At 43.8% G+C, this 16361-nt stretch overlaps 1 protein-coding gene across 2 annotated transcripts in view; it reads right to left on the bottom strand.

The window, feature by feature from the left end:
- Nucleotides 1–898: 898 nt before the first annotated feature.
- Nucleotides 899–16361, bottom strand: part of LOC119176125 (F-box only protein 22) — a 47871-nt gene continuing 32408 nt past the window's right edge. For both annotated transcript variants that reach the window (XM_037427267.2, XM_075876989.1), the window contains exon 4: nucleotides 899–2626. In XM_037427267.2, coding sequence (XP_037283164.2) covers nucleotides 1996–2626 — 631 coding nt within the window. In that variant the 3' untranslated portion in view covers nucleotides 899–1995. The remainder of the gene's footprint in view (nucleotides 2627–16361) is intronic.

Here is a 16361-nt window from a genome sequence, read left to right as displayed (position 1 = left end):
CCTAAGGTACGTACTAATTATGGCAAGCTAACTGCTGAATTTTCATCTATAGCATTTTGGACTACAATACCATCTGTTATTAAAAATGCTAGAAACTTGCATCACTACAAGAAAAAACTAAAATCACACATTATGCATGCCTAGTCTTACTGTTTCTTGCCATAGGGCTACCTTGTTTGAATTCCCACATGTTATGTATTACAACTTTTTGTATTCTTTTTCAGTTATACTCTTCACAGTATTCATTGATTCATTTGGTTTTCTTTCATGTTTGTTTTCTTTTGGTATGTATATATTGTATGTGTATGTATGTATGTATTTATGTGTATATATATATATATATATATATATATATATATATATATATATATATATATATATATATATATATATATATATTTCAATGTTCTGTTGCAATTATGCTTAGTTTATAATTTTGAATATTGCTTATGCTGCCTCTAACAGTGTTTTACCTCAACTTGCCCTTAACAGGAGGTCCCGATACAGTCTTTGACTTTGGGACCTCCTTTTGTATACTAAACACATGTCACATTCTTGTAATCTTACCAATAAAAAAATCTGAAATCGTACACGTTGTGCCGATGAAGCCATATTGCAGTGAGCCAGTTGCATAATACGTCAACTACTTACACTGTGTATTTTGTCGCAGAGCATCGGGACGATGCTCTTCCTGGAGGGAGGCAAATGCCGCATTCAACCTGCAGAGAAGAGCTCGCGCAGCAAGAAAGGAAGACGAAGTTCTTGTCCGGTTCTTTTTACGTGCGCCTTGCGTGTAATTAAAGTGAGCTCTCCCATATCCAACTTCTGCTGTGTCTGCATCGTAACAATATATATATATATATATATATATATATATATGCGTTGAGAAACGACGGCCGAATGTGCAAAAATGTTCACGACTTCCAATGTTTCGGAAGGAAGACCTGCCTTCGTCAAGGAATTCCCTGACGAAGGTCTACAAATGAGTGCCTGTTATATCAGGTGTGCAGAAACAAAATAACACAATAAATAAGGGTAACTTGGTGAAAAATGTTAGGTAACAAACTTATGTACAGTCAGCAGCAAAAGTCAGAGCCCTGCAGATGCCATGATAAAAAATTAACAAATATATATATGATACAAACTAGGCATATAACTGTTCAAATAATTTACTGTACTAAAAAAATTTCATGCAGGACGGCTGCTGCTAGGCAAAAGAAATGAATATCTTTTTTTTTTCTGCTGGGAAGACCCTTCACAGACTTTTGCTCCAAACTGTACATTTACAACAAAATGCACAGTAAGCACTGCCTACACTAGCAGATAGCATGACAAAAATATGTCATGTAAATGAAACCACTGCAAGCGCAGCAAGACCATGATACCATTATCGAAATGGCCAGGAGAGCTAAAAGAGATAGATAGATAGATAGAATAGATAGATAGATAGATAGATAGATAGATAGATAGATAGATAGATAGATAGATAGACAGACAGACAGACAGACAGACAGACAGACAGACAGATAGATAGATAGATAGATAGATAGATAGATATGCTCAAAGCTGCTAAAGTTCATTAAGAAATGCTTTGCATTTAAAAACAAATAATTAAACAAGATGACAAACCCATTCACAAAATGTCAAATAAACTACCATCTACAACAGTAGACCGCATAACAAAAAGACAAAACGAAAAGGAAATGAACAAGAAATGTAAGATGCTTGAACAGGAGCCACTTTTTAAGGATTGTGACTTGTTTCACCTGGGCAACTACACAGATAAATCAGAGTGGCAAGAAAAAAATAAAAATCAAAGTAATAAGTGCTCAATTATGCAAATGATAGAATAACATGGGAAGAAAAGAGGGAGGGTAGAGGAAAAACAAGCGAAGGCATTTCCTTATAGTGGCAGCCTGCTTTTGCCATTGTACCAAAGCAAGTTCACGATAAGAGACTCGCAGCTTTTGACAAATGCATTAATTAAAGAATCAGTTATCGGCATTTGCTCCATGACAGCAGAACAAATACTGTGGTGTAGCCATGAAAGCAATTCTCCCTCACAAGTTCCATCTTTTGCCCATTAGTTGGCACACAATCGAGTCCAATTTCACCATTTCCAAAAACACCCATGAGTGGCACACCGGGAAAGACACGTGAAAATACCTCCGACTCAACATTTGTTTTTCCATGCAACCTCGCACCACGTGCCACACAGGCAAACATGTAACCATAGGTAGAGGACTTGTCCCAACTGTCAAAGCCAGACTCATGCCGAAATTGCATCAACTCCCGCTCCACTCTGTCAGTCCCTTCCACAGTTGGGGCAACTATTTTAGATGCAGCACGGACTGAATCACCAGAAAAGCTCAACCCCGCACACAGGACTGCATGATCAGCACCTTTCAGGCCATTATTGACAGCCATATGCTCAAGAACCGCTCCTCCAAGAGCAAAGCGTCGCATACCACAGCTGGCCACAACATCGGTAACCATATCATACATCAATTGATAGTTTTCACCAAATGCAACATCGTTGACCGTGAACCACAAGACACACTTGACATCCACAGCATCTCCACCCACTGGAAGGCCCACGAGGCTTTTGAATGCATCTGTTGCAAACCTGCACAAAAAAAAAATATATCAAGACATAAGGCTTACTGCACCAGAAACCAGACCAATTAAGGGACTAGACTGGTTTTTGGGACTGAAAAGTGACAAAACACAAAATCTATATGCTTTTTCCTTAATACATACTTGCTTTCTGCAAGCATTTTTCTATCTGCAAATTTTTCACCCTCCAGAAAGAGGTCATTTTTTTTTCTAGTGTCATTCTGACTGCCCAGATTCTTGGTGCCACCAAAGAGTTATTTAACTACCGACGAGATGCAGCAATTACCGACGAGATGCAACTAAGGAGCAGCCACTGTGCCATAAATAAAAGAAGGCAGCTGATGCAACGCGACAGAAACATTAGTAACTGAGCTACTACTGCTTTCGTGCAGACAAGTAAAATGCTGTCTTCCTAACATGTACACATGATAAGTGGCATTCTGGTAAGTTGCTCTTACACTTGGGATGTGACCCATTCTGTCTCACAACCTGAAGAATTTTGCCAATCCCCATGATGTCGGTAGTGTTATCTGCACCACACAAACTGGCTTCACTATGCCCCTGCATTGCCTTTGCAAATAGGAGCGTGCAAGATTGCACTAAGAGCCATGCCACTCAGAGTATTTGACGGGGGTGGTATATGCAATCCCTTTTACATGCAGGAAAGAATACATTGGCCAAACGCACGGAGCAAGAATATTTGAGGAGGAGAAACTCCCAGGCTGCAGCACTAGGCGAGGGCGACGCGATGGCGTCATGGAAGAATGCGGTTTACGCCAAAGCTCGCCAGATTACGCTTTCGGAGTGCTGCCATCTTTTACATGCGGTTCTACGGAGGCGACACATAAAATCGCGACAGCTCCTCATACATTGTAAATTTATTCAGATTTTTGTCTGTAACATCAATTGTTTTTTTTTATTGCAACATACACTTGCCTTCAAGACAATATTTTTGTGTGTATGTGTATTAAATGTGCGCCAATAGGCCGGTGTTGTGTATGAAGTGGTGTCTTGTGGAATGTGTTGTCATGTATCCAGTGGTTGTCACTGGTTGTGTCGTCGTAGCGATGGCCGGCTTGAAGGAGGTGACGGGAGCATTCTGGCTGTAACCCTTGACATGTCCATATAAGGTGGCATGAATAAACTTGCATCACTGGAGTGGACAATACGAACAATTATCACCAACTAGCAACTGGTAAATGTGACCAGTTCAATGATGACCAGTTAGAACCAATGTAAGGGTCACCCCTGCCCGAAGCCTCGTAATCACAACTTCCTCCGCCCTAGTAAGGTGAGGGGGGGAGAGCAGATGTGACATATTTTGGTTCCAGTTACTGATTGGCACTGCCAAAATTAGAAGCCGTACAACGCTTGAAATGAGGTGCTAAACAGTGTCTGGGCAGACGACATCTGGTACAAGAACAAGTGCACGCCCCTCGCTCACATGTTGTGCGCGTGCATGCGTAGGTGGATTTGGGAGGTGAAGTTCTTAACAAGTGGCCGCAATTCTTTTCGCAATCTTGGCTTCCTCGCGTTGCGCCGCTGCCGCCTTGGCCAAATTCTTGGCGTCTACGCGCACCTTTCATGCCGCGAGGAAGGCGAGTGCATGGTTAGAGCAGTGGTTCTTCCGGATGCGGCGGAAGTGTGCTGTGGCAAACTACAACAATGCGTAGGTATCCTTTAAGGCCCTCAAAGTTTCTAGTGGCTATGAGGTTGGAGGCATAAGAACCATAGCAAGTAAAGACTAAGAGTTGACAGGGACATATACAGGAGGGGCTATGGGGGGGGGGGGAGGTGAGCTTGGTGGCGGTGAAGTTCTCTTGGACAAAGCGAAATGGCCAGTGTTCTAACCCGAGTCCTTACTTTCAATCTTTCCGTGCTTTCTCAACTACTTGTCAACTGTTCACACACACACGCATGCACATAAATATAAATAACCTAAACCTGACGTGAAATTCGAAAAGCGCGCAAGGACAGATACTTTGGCGGCTCAAAGTAAACATGCCTGCTCATTTTATTTGAATCTTGATTGTGCAGTCATGAACAGCGTCAATTTTCATTCACGATCAACGACGCCGATGCCAGCATTTCTGCGAAACGAGCTCTTAAAGGGCCACTCACCAGGTTTGACAGTTTTGAGCTGACAAGCGCTATGCGCAGACGAGGCGTTCATGATCACGTCTGCCAAAATTTGCAACGCTACGCGCCACGGAAATGGGTCAAATTTGAAGATAAAAGCTGCTCCCCCTTACCTCTGCCGGCGCACCCGTAGAGAATGAATGCATGACGTGGGCGTAGGAATGGCCCTACGTACACGGCAATGCAGTGACGTTGGTCCTCTACGTAGACGACTCTGCTCTGATGTTGTCAACAGTATACCACGTGACATGGCAAAAATTATTTAACACAACATTCGTAGTTTATGTATTTGTTGCTTTAGGAGATGAATAAAACTTGAAATAAATAATGAGACGCAATAAAAAATTGTGCGCATTTTTCTTACATTTTTTCCCGTGAAATGCTACGAGATGCGGGGTCAATGTGCCAGCGTTTCACATGCGTTCGGGTCCCCGTGGTCAGCGCATTGAGCAGACGACCCCCGTGGAACGCTCCTACGCGTTCACGCACTCATTGTGCTCATCTACTCTACCGCGTGTGCGCCAGCATTTCCGAACAATCATGCAGAAACGGGCAGAAGACCACAAAATAATGGTAGTCAACAAAGCAACGCTGCTCGCATGCACAGGGGCTGGGCTTGTTCGGGTACGTCATGCGCACGTCACCTCTTGGTCGGATGCACAAATATGCATTTTCTGTTCAATAGGAATCAGTTGCTAGTCTGCGCCCGTCTTTGTTCACTTCTCTGTCAGCGTTTCCTTACTGCAGCACCTTGTTTAATCATGTACAACCGACTTGCCCAGCAACATGCATTATTGAAGTACGTTTATTCTACAGTGAGCTTTTTTTTTTGTGTTCAACGAACAAACTGTCAAATTTTATCTATAGTGAGTCTGATTGCTGTTGCGACCTGATGATGATGATGAAATAAGTTTGATAAAATTTGATGAATGGAAGGACCTGGCCTGAGGCCGCTTAGAACAGCAGCTTGGAGCTGTTGTTTCCGTGCTTCCTCCACAGATCGCTGGGGAGCCCAAAGTTGGTCAGTAAGTTCTGAACTGTTCAGCACGGCCGACCCCCACGCCTCCAGATCTTCTAGAGAGACCACCATATGATTTTGATACAGTAGACTCTCATTAAAAGAAACCTAAAGGGACCAGGTAAATATGTTCCATTTAAAAAGAGTTCCATTTACTGAGAGATGAACAAGGGTGCAGAATACAAGCATGAAACCAATCTTGTCAGGAGTGCTTGTTCCATTTAAGCAGTGATTCGGTTTATGAAATTTCCGTTTACTGAGAGTCTACTGTATATTGGACATCCCCACAACATACGTTTAAGGTGGCTCTAGCAGACTTGCATAGCTTGCATGTATCACTCACATATATAGCAGGGTAGAAAGTCTTTAATTGCATGGGATTCGGATAGTTTCTGGTTGTAATCACCTTGAGAGACCGCCATATGATTTTGATACAGTAGACTCTCATTAAAAGAAACCTGAAGGAACCAGGTAAATATGTTCCATTTAAAAATAGTTCCATTTACTGAGAGATGAACAAGGGTGCAGAATGCAAGCTTGAAACAAATCTTGTCAGGAGTGCTTGTTCCATTTAAGCAGTGATTCAGTTTATGAAATTTCCGTTTACTGAGAGTCTACTGTATATTGGACATCCCCACAACATGCGTTTAAGGTGGCTCTAGCAGACTTGCATAGCTTGCATGTATCACTCACATATATAGCAGGGTAGAAAGTCTTTAATTGCATGGGATTCGGATAGTTTCTGGTTGTAATCACCTCCAAGCAATAGATTCAGCTCTGTTGAGTTAAGTGAAGTGGTGTATAAATTCATCTTTGCATTCGCTAAAATTTGGTTATAGCACTAAATCTTGTTAATCTTTTTTTTTTTTTTTTGCTCTCCAGATATCTTCATATTCCCCTGACCAATTGAAGTCATTCCTTGCACAGCTCAACGAGCAAGACCTTGAGCTTCGAAGCTTCGAAATATGTTACCTCATTGGGGTTGACTAAGGGAATGCCTGGAGCTGTATGCGCAAAGAACCAGAGCAGTTGCTTGTCGTTCTTCTCTACATTAGAGAATATTGTTAAGGTTAACACTTATATGATGTGCCACGTCTCCGAGGATATCCAGCCCTTTGCGTAATTTCGAATGGCTGCCTTCGAATCGCTACTGATTTATTGAGCGTTAATAGAGCCCAATGCTAGTGCAATGGCTACTTCCTCTACTGTCTCAGAAAATTTGGTATTAACTGACATGCTGGTAAAGAGCTTTTGGTTATAATCTACGTCTACCGCCACCTAGCTATTTCTACGACACACCTGCATCAACGAAGGCAGCTGTGTCGTCTGACCCATAGCTTTGGATCATTTTCTCTGCTCTACTCGAGCATCTGCCCTTGTAGCCCGGATTCATATTCTTGGGTATATTACATACTAGAAGTTTCTGATGAATTTCTCACGTGATCATCCTCTTTTTTCCGTATCGAATGGGGTAATTAATTCCTAGCTTGCATAGTATATGCTGTGACCTGCCGTGTAAGATTTTTTAAATATTATGTGAAATGAAATCTACAGACAACAGAGATGGTGACTCTGTTTGATCATGTTTTGCCATTTATTGGCCATGTAGAGCGCATCTGCTGAATCCTGAAATCCGAGCTTTAGCGACAAATTCGACTTCTGAATGACTCATGACGGGTGCCTGCACCCAAGAACAGCCCCCAAACAGGGTGCTGTGTTCCCGAGCACAGCACCCTGTTTAACTCTGGCTGAATTTTTGCACAGAAGAAATAGAAAGCACAAGCTGCAAGAGAGATTATTTCAGCATCTTGATCTATGTGCTATGCACAGCAAGATTTTAGTGGAGATTGGTGCATGCTGGTTATCACATTTACAAATCAAAACAGTCACTGGGTGCATAGCACAATATGGAAGTCGGGGTAGGAGAAACAGAAGTTACTGAGATACATAAAAACCACAGTTGGCGTGTGAACTGGTAACATATGCTGCCTCGTTATGGCGTTCATATATTAAATAGCATTGTCATAACCTGCTTTTAAATTCTGCTGGAATATGCAAGACAAAATGAGAAGCACAGGCTGCAAGTGATTGTGAACTCAGGGCTTTGAAAGTTATCAAGTTCTCACAATGAAAATCATACTACTGCACGATTTGAATGGCAATTGGTGCATGCTGCTAACCTTGCTTCAAGACTGAAATGGTCACTACATACACAGAATAGCATGTGAAGGGAGTCCTGGAAGCTAAATGAATATAAAAAATGATAAGCACATCAAAATTTCAAGAAATACCTCGTATTAGATGATCAGAGTTCAGGGCATCTTTTATGCTACATTAAGTATGATACCTCAAAATTTTGTTTCACACAGTCAATGGTATCTATGGTATCTGCATGAACGGCTTAAGTTACAATCCAGTTGTGGACTGTTCACCACCACAAGTGTGACAGCCATGAATCCGAGTGATATACAGAAGGCAGCAAGTGCAAAGGACAAACCCATTGTTTATGTGATTATGAGCATGGGTGCCCGCCTGCTCTATCCTATAAATGCTAGCAATTAAGAATATGTGATTGAGCATGAATGGAAACTTCAGCGATACTGTGCGTGGGATGCTTCAGAGGAAACGCTCCTCACCTACAGAAGGAACAAACAGGCAAGTTATGGGTGAACTGAGGTACTTCATTTATTGTTGTACCTTTGGTATAGACTTGGCAACAGCCGCCACAGGAATGTCTCCAAATATCTTTCTTTAAGCTGACTAAAGAGCTTCTTGCTTATAGACGTAGCACCACATGTCTGCACAGTTTTAGGTAGTGCAAAGCCCGACTCCCTCGCATAGACACGTAGCACCACATGTCGGCACAGTCTAGGATAGTGCAAAGCCAGATTCTCACGCACAGTTTTCTGCACAACCAGGTGCAACTAGCGCATGCGAAGCAACGATTGAGCTAAATGTTAGGTGTGTGTACACACTGAACACTCAGCAAAATAGTGACGAATTTCACTCCGCTAGTCTCACGCGTCACCGAACCGCCATGAAGTGAGTGCTTGCTGGTTCACTCGCCAGAACGACGGTGAAAACAAGAGCAGACACAATAGCTTCGATCTCTATGCAGAAAGACCTCAGTCGACACAACTGCTGCATTGTGCCTTACTACGGACATAAAAGTCTTCAGTTTTACCAATTCCCGCAGCTGTAGCGAAGCAGAACGCCGAGAGCACTGGTTTACGGGCTGTTGCGAATGAGTTGGGTAAACGAATTACTCACGTTCGCCACAGCTGGTTGCATAAGAAAGTGCGATAATGTAGATCTCCTGATATTGTTGAGTAGCCTTGACACAAAAACCGTGGTAACTTTGATTATGAAACTTAACAAAGCTTCTGACTGCAGTGCGCACCTTGGCGCAGACTGGTGACGCACATGACAAATATCGCACACCCCGCGACCACCGATAATCTGAAGTGGTCTCCACCACACAGCATTGCACACGTAGGCTTTTAAGGCTGTAACTTCCAGCTTCTTGTAGCAAACGCTACGTCATACAGGTAAATCGCAAAATGTTGGTTGTGACCACAATGAGCTTTTTCTTGCCATTGGTCTCCGCGATTGTCGGAACTATCTCGGAGGCCTCGATTTTGTCTATTGTTGTACAATGAGGAAATGAACATGCATGTAACCTTATTTTCAGTATATATACACTAGAAACAAACGTCACCAGAACATTCTAGGATGTGTAATAAAACAGTTTAAGGCACAGGAAGCGAGAGTGATGGCAAATGCAATTGTAAAGGCAAAAATCACTGGGACCATCAAATAAAGTGAGTTTCGTACCACTGATTGTAAGATACATTGATCGCGTATGTATGTACTTCATCACTTTGGCGCCATGTGTAAACCAAAATTTAACGCATCTAGGCACTACAAAACGCACCTCGGAGAGCTTGCCTTGAACTCGATGTCATACGATGCTCTCTTGCACTTAAATTGCGAGTTGCAGCACGCCAAAATAACTGAAACATCTTCTGCATATTACCCGCAGTTCGCTTTGATGAGCTTCCTACTTTTCTGAAGCAAGGTTGGATTGATGGAAGAAGCTTCCCAGGACCTACATTTTCAGGAAGCTGCACCTCAACACCAATGAAAGAGCAGGGCCTATGCACCTTCGCTTGCGAACTGCTCTCTTTACACTACCTAGTTACGGCCAGCCCGGAAATGAGAGCGCCGGTGGTGGCATTTTTAGCAGTGCCGCCTGGGCAGATTCTGATGTCTGTACTGCTGCCAAGCAAGTGACCCTAACATGCTTTACTTGAAAGCAAATTTCTCAGCCTCCAATAGCACTGATAACTGAACCAAGCATTATTGCTATTTCACACGAGGCACAAGTCCTAGATAACTAGTTACCAAGAAATAGTGCCACAGATTTCCTTCACGCACTACAAAACCCTGTGTTTGTTTCCATTCCTTCTCTACTCTATACATGAATCCACTGCCCTAAATGCTTAAGAAGACTGTTAACCACCACACAATACATAAACAATCACTTTAGTAGTCAAACGGTGAGAGACGCACCAGAGTGAAAAGCTTTGGAATTTCAGTTAACTATGGTTCTGACATTTCACAGTATGGGGGTATCAAACATTTCACCTCCATCTAAATGCAACTTCTGCAACTGGAATCGAATCTGCATTTTTGTGTCCGCAGCCAAACACCATATTCACTGTTCCACAGCAACAGACAAAATTAAAATCTTTGTAGTGCTGATGTCAGCGTGCTTGCTTCATCATGTCTGGTACATGTACAGGAGATGGCATCAAGGCAAGAGATGCTTGCTATACTATACTCTGTTTCACACATGTGCAACGTTGCAGAAGCTAGCGAGACTTCTTGCAGTCAATGCGTTCGCGACGAAAAGTAGTTCGATGTTCTTATCACCAATAATTTATTATTTCTTTCGTTATTACAGTGAGAAGTAACTGAAGATATTATGTACCTTACAAACAAAAATGCCGTTGAACGTCTGTTATTATGTGGCTGTACAGCTCAGTTTTCGCGCGACGTCACATAATATGTCACGATGGCAGCCACCTGGACTTTCAGTGTCAGTGCAAGATACAACACCACAGGGTCCTTCGGTACCCGCATTCTTTAGTGCTCACCCTGCTTTCTTCTGTTCGCCAGTCGCGCCAAAGGGGATTACAAAGAAACGCGAGGGTGCAGCGGCACTAATTAGATGTCACACGAGCAATCATGAAACACGTGGAGTTATACGTCTTGGTGGCCGAATTTCTTGCATAGTTTCCACAGCGCTGCCAGGAAGGAAGGGGGCGGAGGTGGGTTACAGACTTTTTTTTTTAATTTGTAGCTGTGATGGATTTGCCTTTAGTGACAAGCATAATCATGTTTAGTTGCCATAAGCCAAGTTGACGTGCTGAATTATTTTACCCCATTTTTGGCACCAAAATATAAAAAAAATATCGCAAAAAACAAAGCGGGGGGTTGTCCCAAACGCAAGCGCAAGCATCGGCGTTGCGGTCTCATAATGGCTTGGAGTGGCCGAACACACAAGGGTTGTATTTCTCACTAAGGTGAGAGTCTCAAAGGGGGAGTGCAAATGCTCCCGAAATTTCAGGTCATCAAAACAATTAACTAGCGAAAAATCGATTTCCGTCAAAACAACTCGTGTATGTCTTCACACGTAAACGAACAGGACGGCGCAACTGGCTGCCGCGAAAGCGTGAGTCAAAGCATGGGCCGCTACTTTCGAACAAAACACCAAAACGCTTCTAGCCTTTTTTATGTTTTTACCGTCTTCATTCTACCGCTGTGTCAGCCACGTGCCCTTGGAGCTCATAGATCGCTATCGCATAGCCGCGACTATGGTTTTGTGCGCGGCAGTTGCGGCAAACGGTAGTTTTGTTTTCAATCCACGTGCCTTCGAAACTAAGTCGTTTTATGCTATCCTATGATCGCAACCACCGCGGTTTTGTCAACAGTATTTGCGGAAAGCGGCATTGCTTTTACTGGTCGAGCGTTGGCCGCCCGCACATTTTCGGAGTTCTGTCAGTAACATAATCGCCATGCATGATCGTGTTGAACGACCGCCGTTTCGTCCACAGCAGCTGTAGCAACGACAACTACACGCACTGTAGCATGCGCTGGTCGCACGCGTACTTCCGAAGCTTCAAGCACGCTGCTCTCGATCGGCCTTTGTACGACGGTTTTCATACAAAAGTTAATATCAAACACCGCGATTAGGAAAAGCGTTCGCTATATTCGAATTTCCGCCCAATGGACACATTTATATGGTTGGGGGATTTCATAAATTCGTATCTGCCGCGGTTTCGCATCACTGAAACTGTACTGTACGTTTAGATGAACACCTCTCAATTTCGTTTATGAACGAACCGACTTGCATTTTTATTAATGTGGCCAGATCTCGCACACAAATTTCGATTTTCGGGAGATCTTCATGGCGACCGCACAAACGGAAAAAACGGTCGAAATCCAGGAGACTTGACAGGTATGTGATGATGATAACACCATTACATATTGTTCTCTCCTGGTGGCAGAATATAGCACAGCTCCTTTTTTGTGGCCTCTGTGACTAGCTGCGGCAATGCGCCGTAGCCAATCGGGAAGGCCATGCTATTTCACAAATTTAGTTTTTTTTTATCGGAAATGAAATATATTCGTAAAATTTCAGGCAAGATTGGTAAAATCGTAAGTGCTGTCGAAATTCGTACATTTTACGGGATAATTGGAAAAGTTGGCAGGTATGCACCACCTATAACGATTCACTGCCGTAGCAGCAGGTAAGCAGAAGAATTTGCAGGCTCATTTGGCTCACATATATGCGAATCAGCTCATACACACCCACCCACACAGACAACTCAAAGGCTCTCTGCATTACGACACAAGGTGCACAATTTTCCTACCACCCTTTTTTTTAGCACTTAGTAACTGTTTTTCTCCGCCTATTTTTATAGCTGCGCCAAATATGCAACATGAAAGCCTGTTATTTCACTCAATGTGCCATCACCGCCTTGAATTTGGAGGACACTACACAACTAATCAATCAGCCCATGAGGCACAAGCATTTGGTAACTAGTTACTAGGGGTATGTGAATATTCAAGAAATATGCAATTTCATTCAAAAGAAAAAAAAAAGTGTGACAAGTTATTCGGAGATTTGGGTGAACATCCCCACCTAGGTGTTGGCCACGTATCCTTGAGCTCTGGCGACTGCCTCGGCATGCTGGACAGCCGACAGTTAGTCCTTGAGGGCATGGCTGAGCCGTGCACTCTCCCAGTGCGTTCGGTTCGAGGCTGCGTCCCCGTCTCGAGCCCCACCTGTCACACTCCCATAACGTATGTTCCAAGGTTTCCCTGGCCTTGCAAAACTTACAGCGTGATGGATAAAACTCTGGGCAACAGAGATTCAAGATCACCGGAATCTTCGGAAACGTTCTGGTCTGCAGCTGTCGCCATGTGACCGCCTGCATTTTGTTCAGTTTTTGGTGTGTTGGCCGAAATTCGCACCTGGCCAGTCTGTAATGCTGTGTAGTATCCTAGAAACTGGTGAGGTGATCCTCCCACTCTCATTCCTGACCCAACTTGCGGCCAATGCGGCGGTGGTAATGATGGTGGTGGCTGGGTCCGTAAACCCTCAAACTTCTAAATATTTCTCTAATGGTGTTTACTGTTTGATTCAATTCACACCAAAATTTTACTATTTGAATTACTCAAACTTCTCGAAGACAAATACAGTCAGCGACCGATTGGCAGTGGCTTTTCAGATTTTTCATGTGCTTCACTCCATCACACTCTCCCAATTGTCGCGAAGCTACCTTTCAGACTCTACTGCGGTCGCAAATCTACTGACTAAAAAAAAAAACGCTGCTTTCAATATAGAGATCAACTGCACAATTACACTGCCCTCCTTGATCTTTTTTTTTTTTAATGCTTCATCACATCACATTCTGGTATAGTGGCAAAGCTGCCCTTAGGCCTCCGCAATGGTTGTAAACAGATCAGCTCGCAGAAGCGTTGGTTCAACCTAGGCAGCATACGGCACCTCCTTGATCTTAACCAGGGGTTGGGCAAAAACAGGTGGTAGAGCGTCATTCCTAGACTCTGTATGCCACAGCAACAAGTTTCAGGAAAGGCAAAGGCCTGTTATGCCACACCCTGGATGGGCATCTGGTGGCCAAAAAAAAAAAAGTCCCCCCAAAAATGGACAAAGACTTTCAGCATCTGACATTTCAGATGCTTCTGTACATGTCCTACAGGGCATATGAGCAACTTCAAATTCGAAGGAAGCACACCCTTGTCCGCAAAATCATTTGGGCCCCCACAGAAGTTGAAGAGAAGACAGGTGTAGAAAATAGTCTTTTTCTTTCACGTTGTGGGAACCACGCACACCGGCTATCCAGAAATAGTGCCACGTGTAGCTCACTGGCAGAGCACGTGGCCCACCTGCACTTTTCAAAAGGGGCAGGCTGCATGCTGTTCAGAAGAAAGGTGCCTAGGTTGCCAGGAAGAATGGATGCTGCCACCGCGCTGGCCGAGTGCAAAAACAGGTGGTAGATCATGGTTACCGCGCCACTGTCTGGTGTCCCTGGGCCCATTGAGTCTCCAAAATATACACTAGAGAGAACTCTGGCGCTAGTGTCTATGGGAGCTGCAACACATGGTGCTTCAGCAAGCATGGGAATTATGGGTAGCACATGTATTTGTCTTGTCTTCGTACTTTACGTTCCATTTGGCTTTGCCTGGCTTGAAGCTCCTTTGTCACGAAACAATAATTGGCAAATGTTTGCAGTTACGCTTCACCACCTTCACCTTTTAGGATTACCAATTCGAATTGGGTCACAATGTTCAAAGCTTTGTGTTCTTTCAGTAAAAACAAAACCAAAACACAGCAATAAACGAATCCACAAGTACGTTCGCCGCCTGCAAGTACGAAGACTAGGCTAATACATGTACTGCCCATTATTCCCATGGTCACTGAACAATCGCAGCAGTAGAGTCCCCTATTGTTAATATTAGAAAACTCTATGCCTGGGCCAACCAACCGTGCCGTATACAAAGTTTAGTTGAATAAATTGTTTGTTTTGACTCGAAACCTTAATTGCCCTTGCTTTAACTACACACGAGATGCAGCAAGCCCAATACCCACAGTTGGTGCTCAACATCATTTTTGCTCCTGCCTATAGAAATAGCACGATGGATGTAGATCTGAACCCTCTTGCTTCATTGCCAAGTTTCCGTGTGGCAAGAATGGAAATTTTTTGGGTGCGTGTGCTTCTTGCTCAAATCCTGCCGTTGGCATTACGAAATGCCGCAGGACGGTGATGGAGGCTACAATCGACTTTCACTGCATGGGAAGACTTTGAAGAGTGCATGCATCGCCACTGCGCAACATGTGGTGCTATCTCTGGATAGCCCATATGCGTGGTTCGCACAAAATGTGTAAAGTATTGTGACACACTATTGGTGGCACCGAATCATGAAACTAATTAATACTATTCGGTCTCTGCATCATCTCATCCTTGATAAAACGACTAGAGAAGTTTATCCCTCCAGCATTTAACCAACAGATCCAAAATAAACACTTAAACATTACTGTCTCGCAAGAATATACCGTAAAATCCCATGCATAGCGCAGGTTTTTTTTTCTAGACTTTAGGGCACGAAATTTCGGCTACATACTATATGTGGGTCCTAAGATATTTTGGCCGAAAGTCGGTTTTTGTTTCAGCATATCTCGGTGCTATCATCATCATCAGGTGTTTGCGGGCTTCTGCACGAGTTGCTTGGTAGTGTTAGCGGCAGTAGCAGGCATTAGTCATACCCATGCATGCAAAATTGATCAGTGGCCTTTGCTTGAACTTGGCGCCCATAACGACGGCCCCGATTTCGCTCCTGCAATTTCACACCATATAAGCACCGCGCAGGCAGTACTCAGCTACCTTTAAAAGTAAAGTTATCGCTGCTGCTGAAACCATTGGAAACTGTGCCGTGGAGCAGGAGTTCGGAGTCAAAAAGAGGAGTATTCACCAGAGGCGTAGCCGGGAGGCAGTACACCGGGCACGTGCCTCCCTCCCCCCTTTCGAAAGTTTTTTCACCATAGCATAGAGAGCAAAAAATGGCCATTTTAAGGGGGTGCCCCTCATGAAATCAAAGTGGTGCCCCCCCCCCCCCCTCCCCGAGAAAAGTTTCTGGCTGATCACCTGGTATTTGCAGTTGGTGGAAACAGGACGCCCTGTTTGGCTGGTTGCAGTGGCCAGCGAAAAAGTTTCCACTGACCAAAAAATGAAGCATCTCCTGACGTGGAACGAGAACTCGCAGACTTCGCTGTGAAAATCGAGCTGCTACAAGCGAAGGCAAGGAGGGAGATCCCCCGAGACAAAAGCATTCAGCAAGGAAGATTTCAAAGCCAGCAAGATTTGGGAGTCTCTCTTCACGCGCCGTGCTGTGTTCACCCTACATCGGCGTACGTTGATCTCACACAAGCTACCAATGAGCTACGAAAAGGACCTTGTGAAGTTTCAAGTATGTAATTGCGTTGCGAAAGGCTGTTCCC

This window comes from Rhipicephalus microplus, chromosome X (assembly GCF_043290135.1).
Source record: "Rhipicephalus microplus isolate Deutch F79 chromosome X, USDA_Rmic, whole genome shotgun sequence".
NCBI lineage: Eukaryota > Metazoa > Arthropoda > Arachnida > Ixodida > Ixodidae > Rhipicephalus > Rhipicephalus microplus.
The sequence above is the reverse complement of the archived record's forward strand: the minus strand, read 5'-3'. Positions and strand labels throughout refer to the sequence as shown.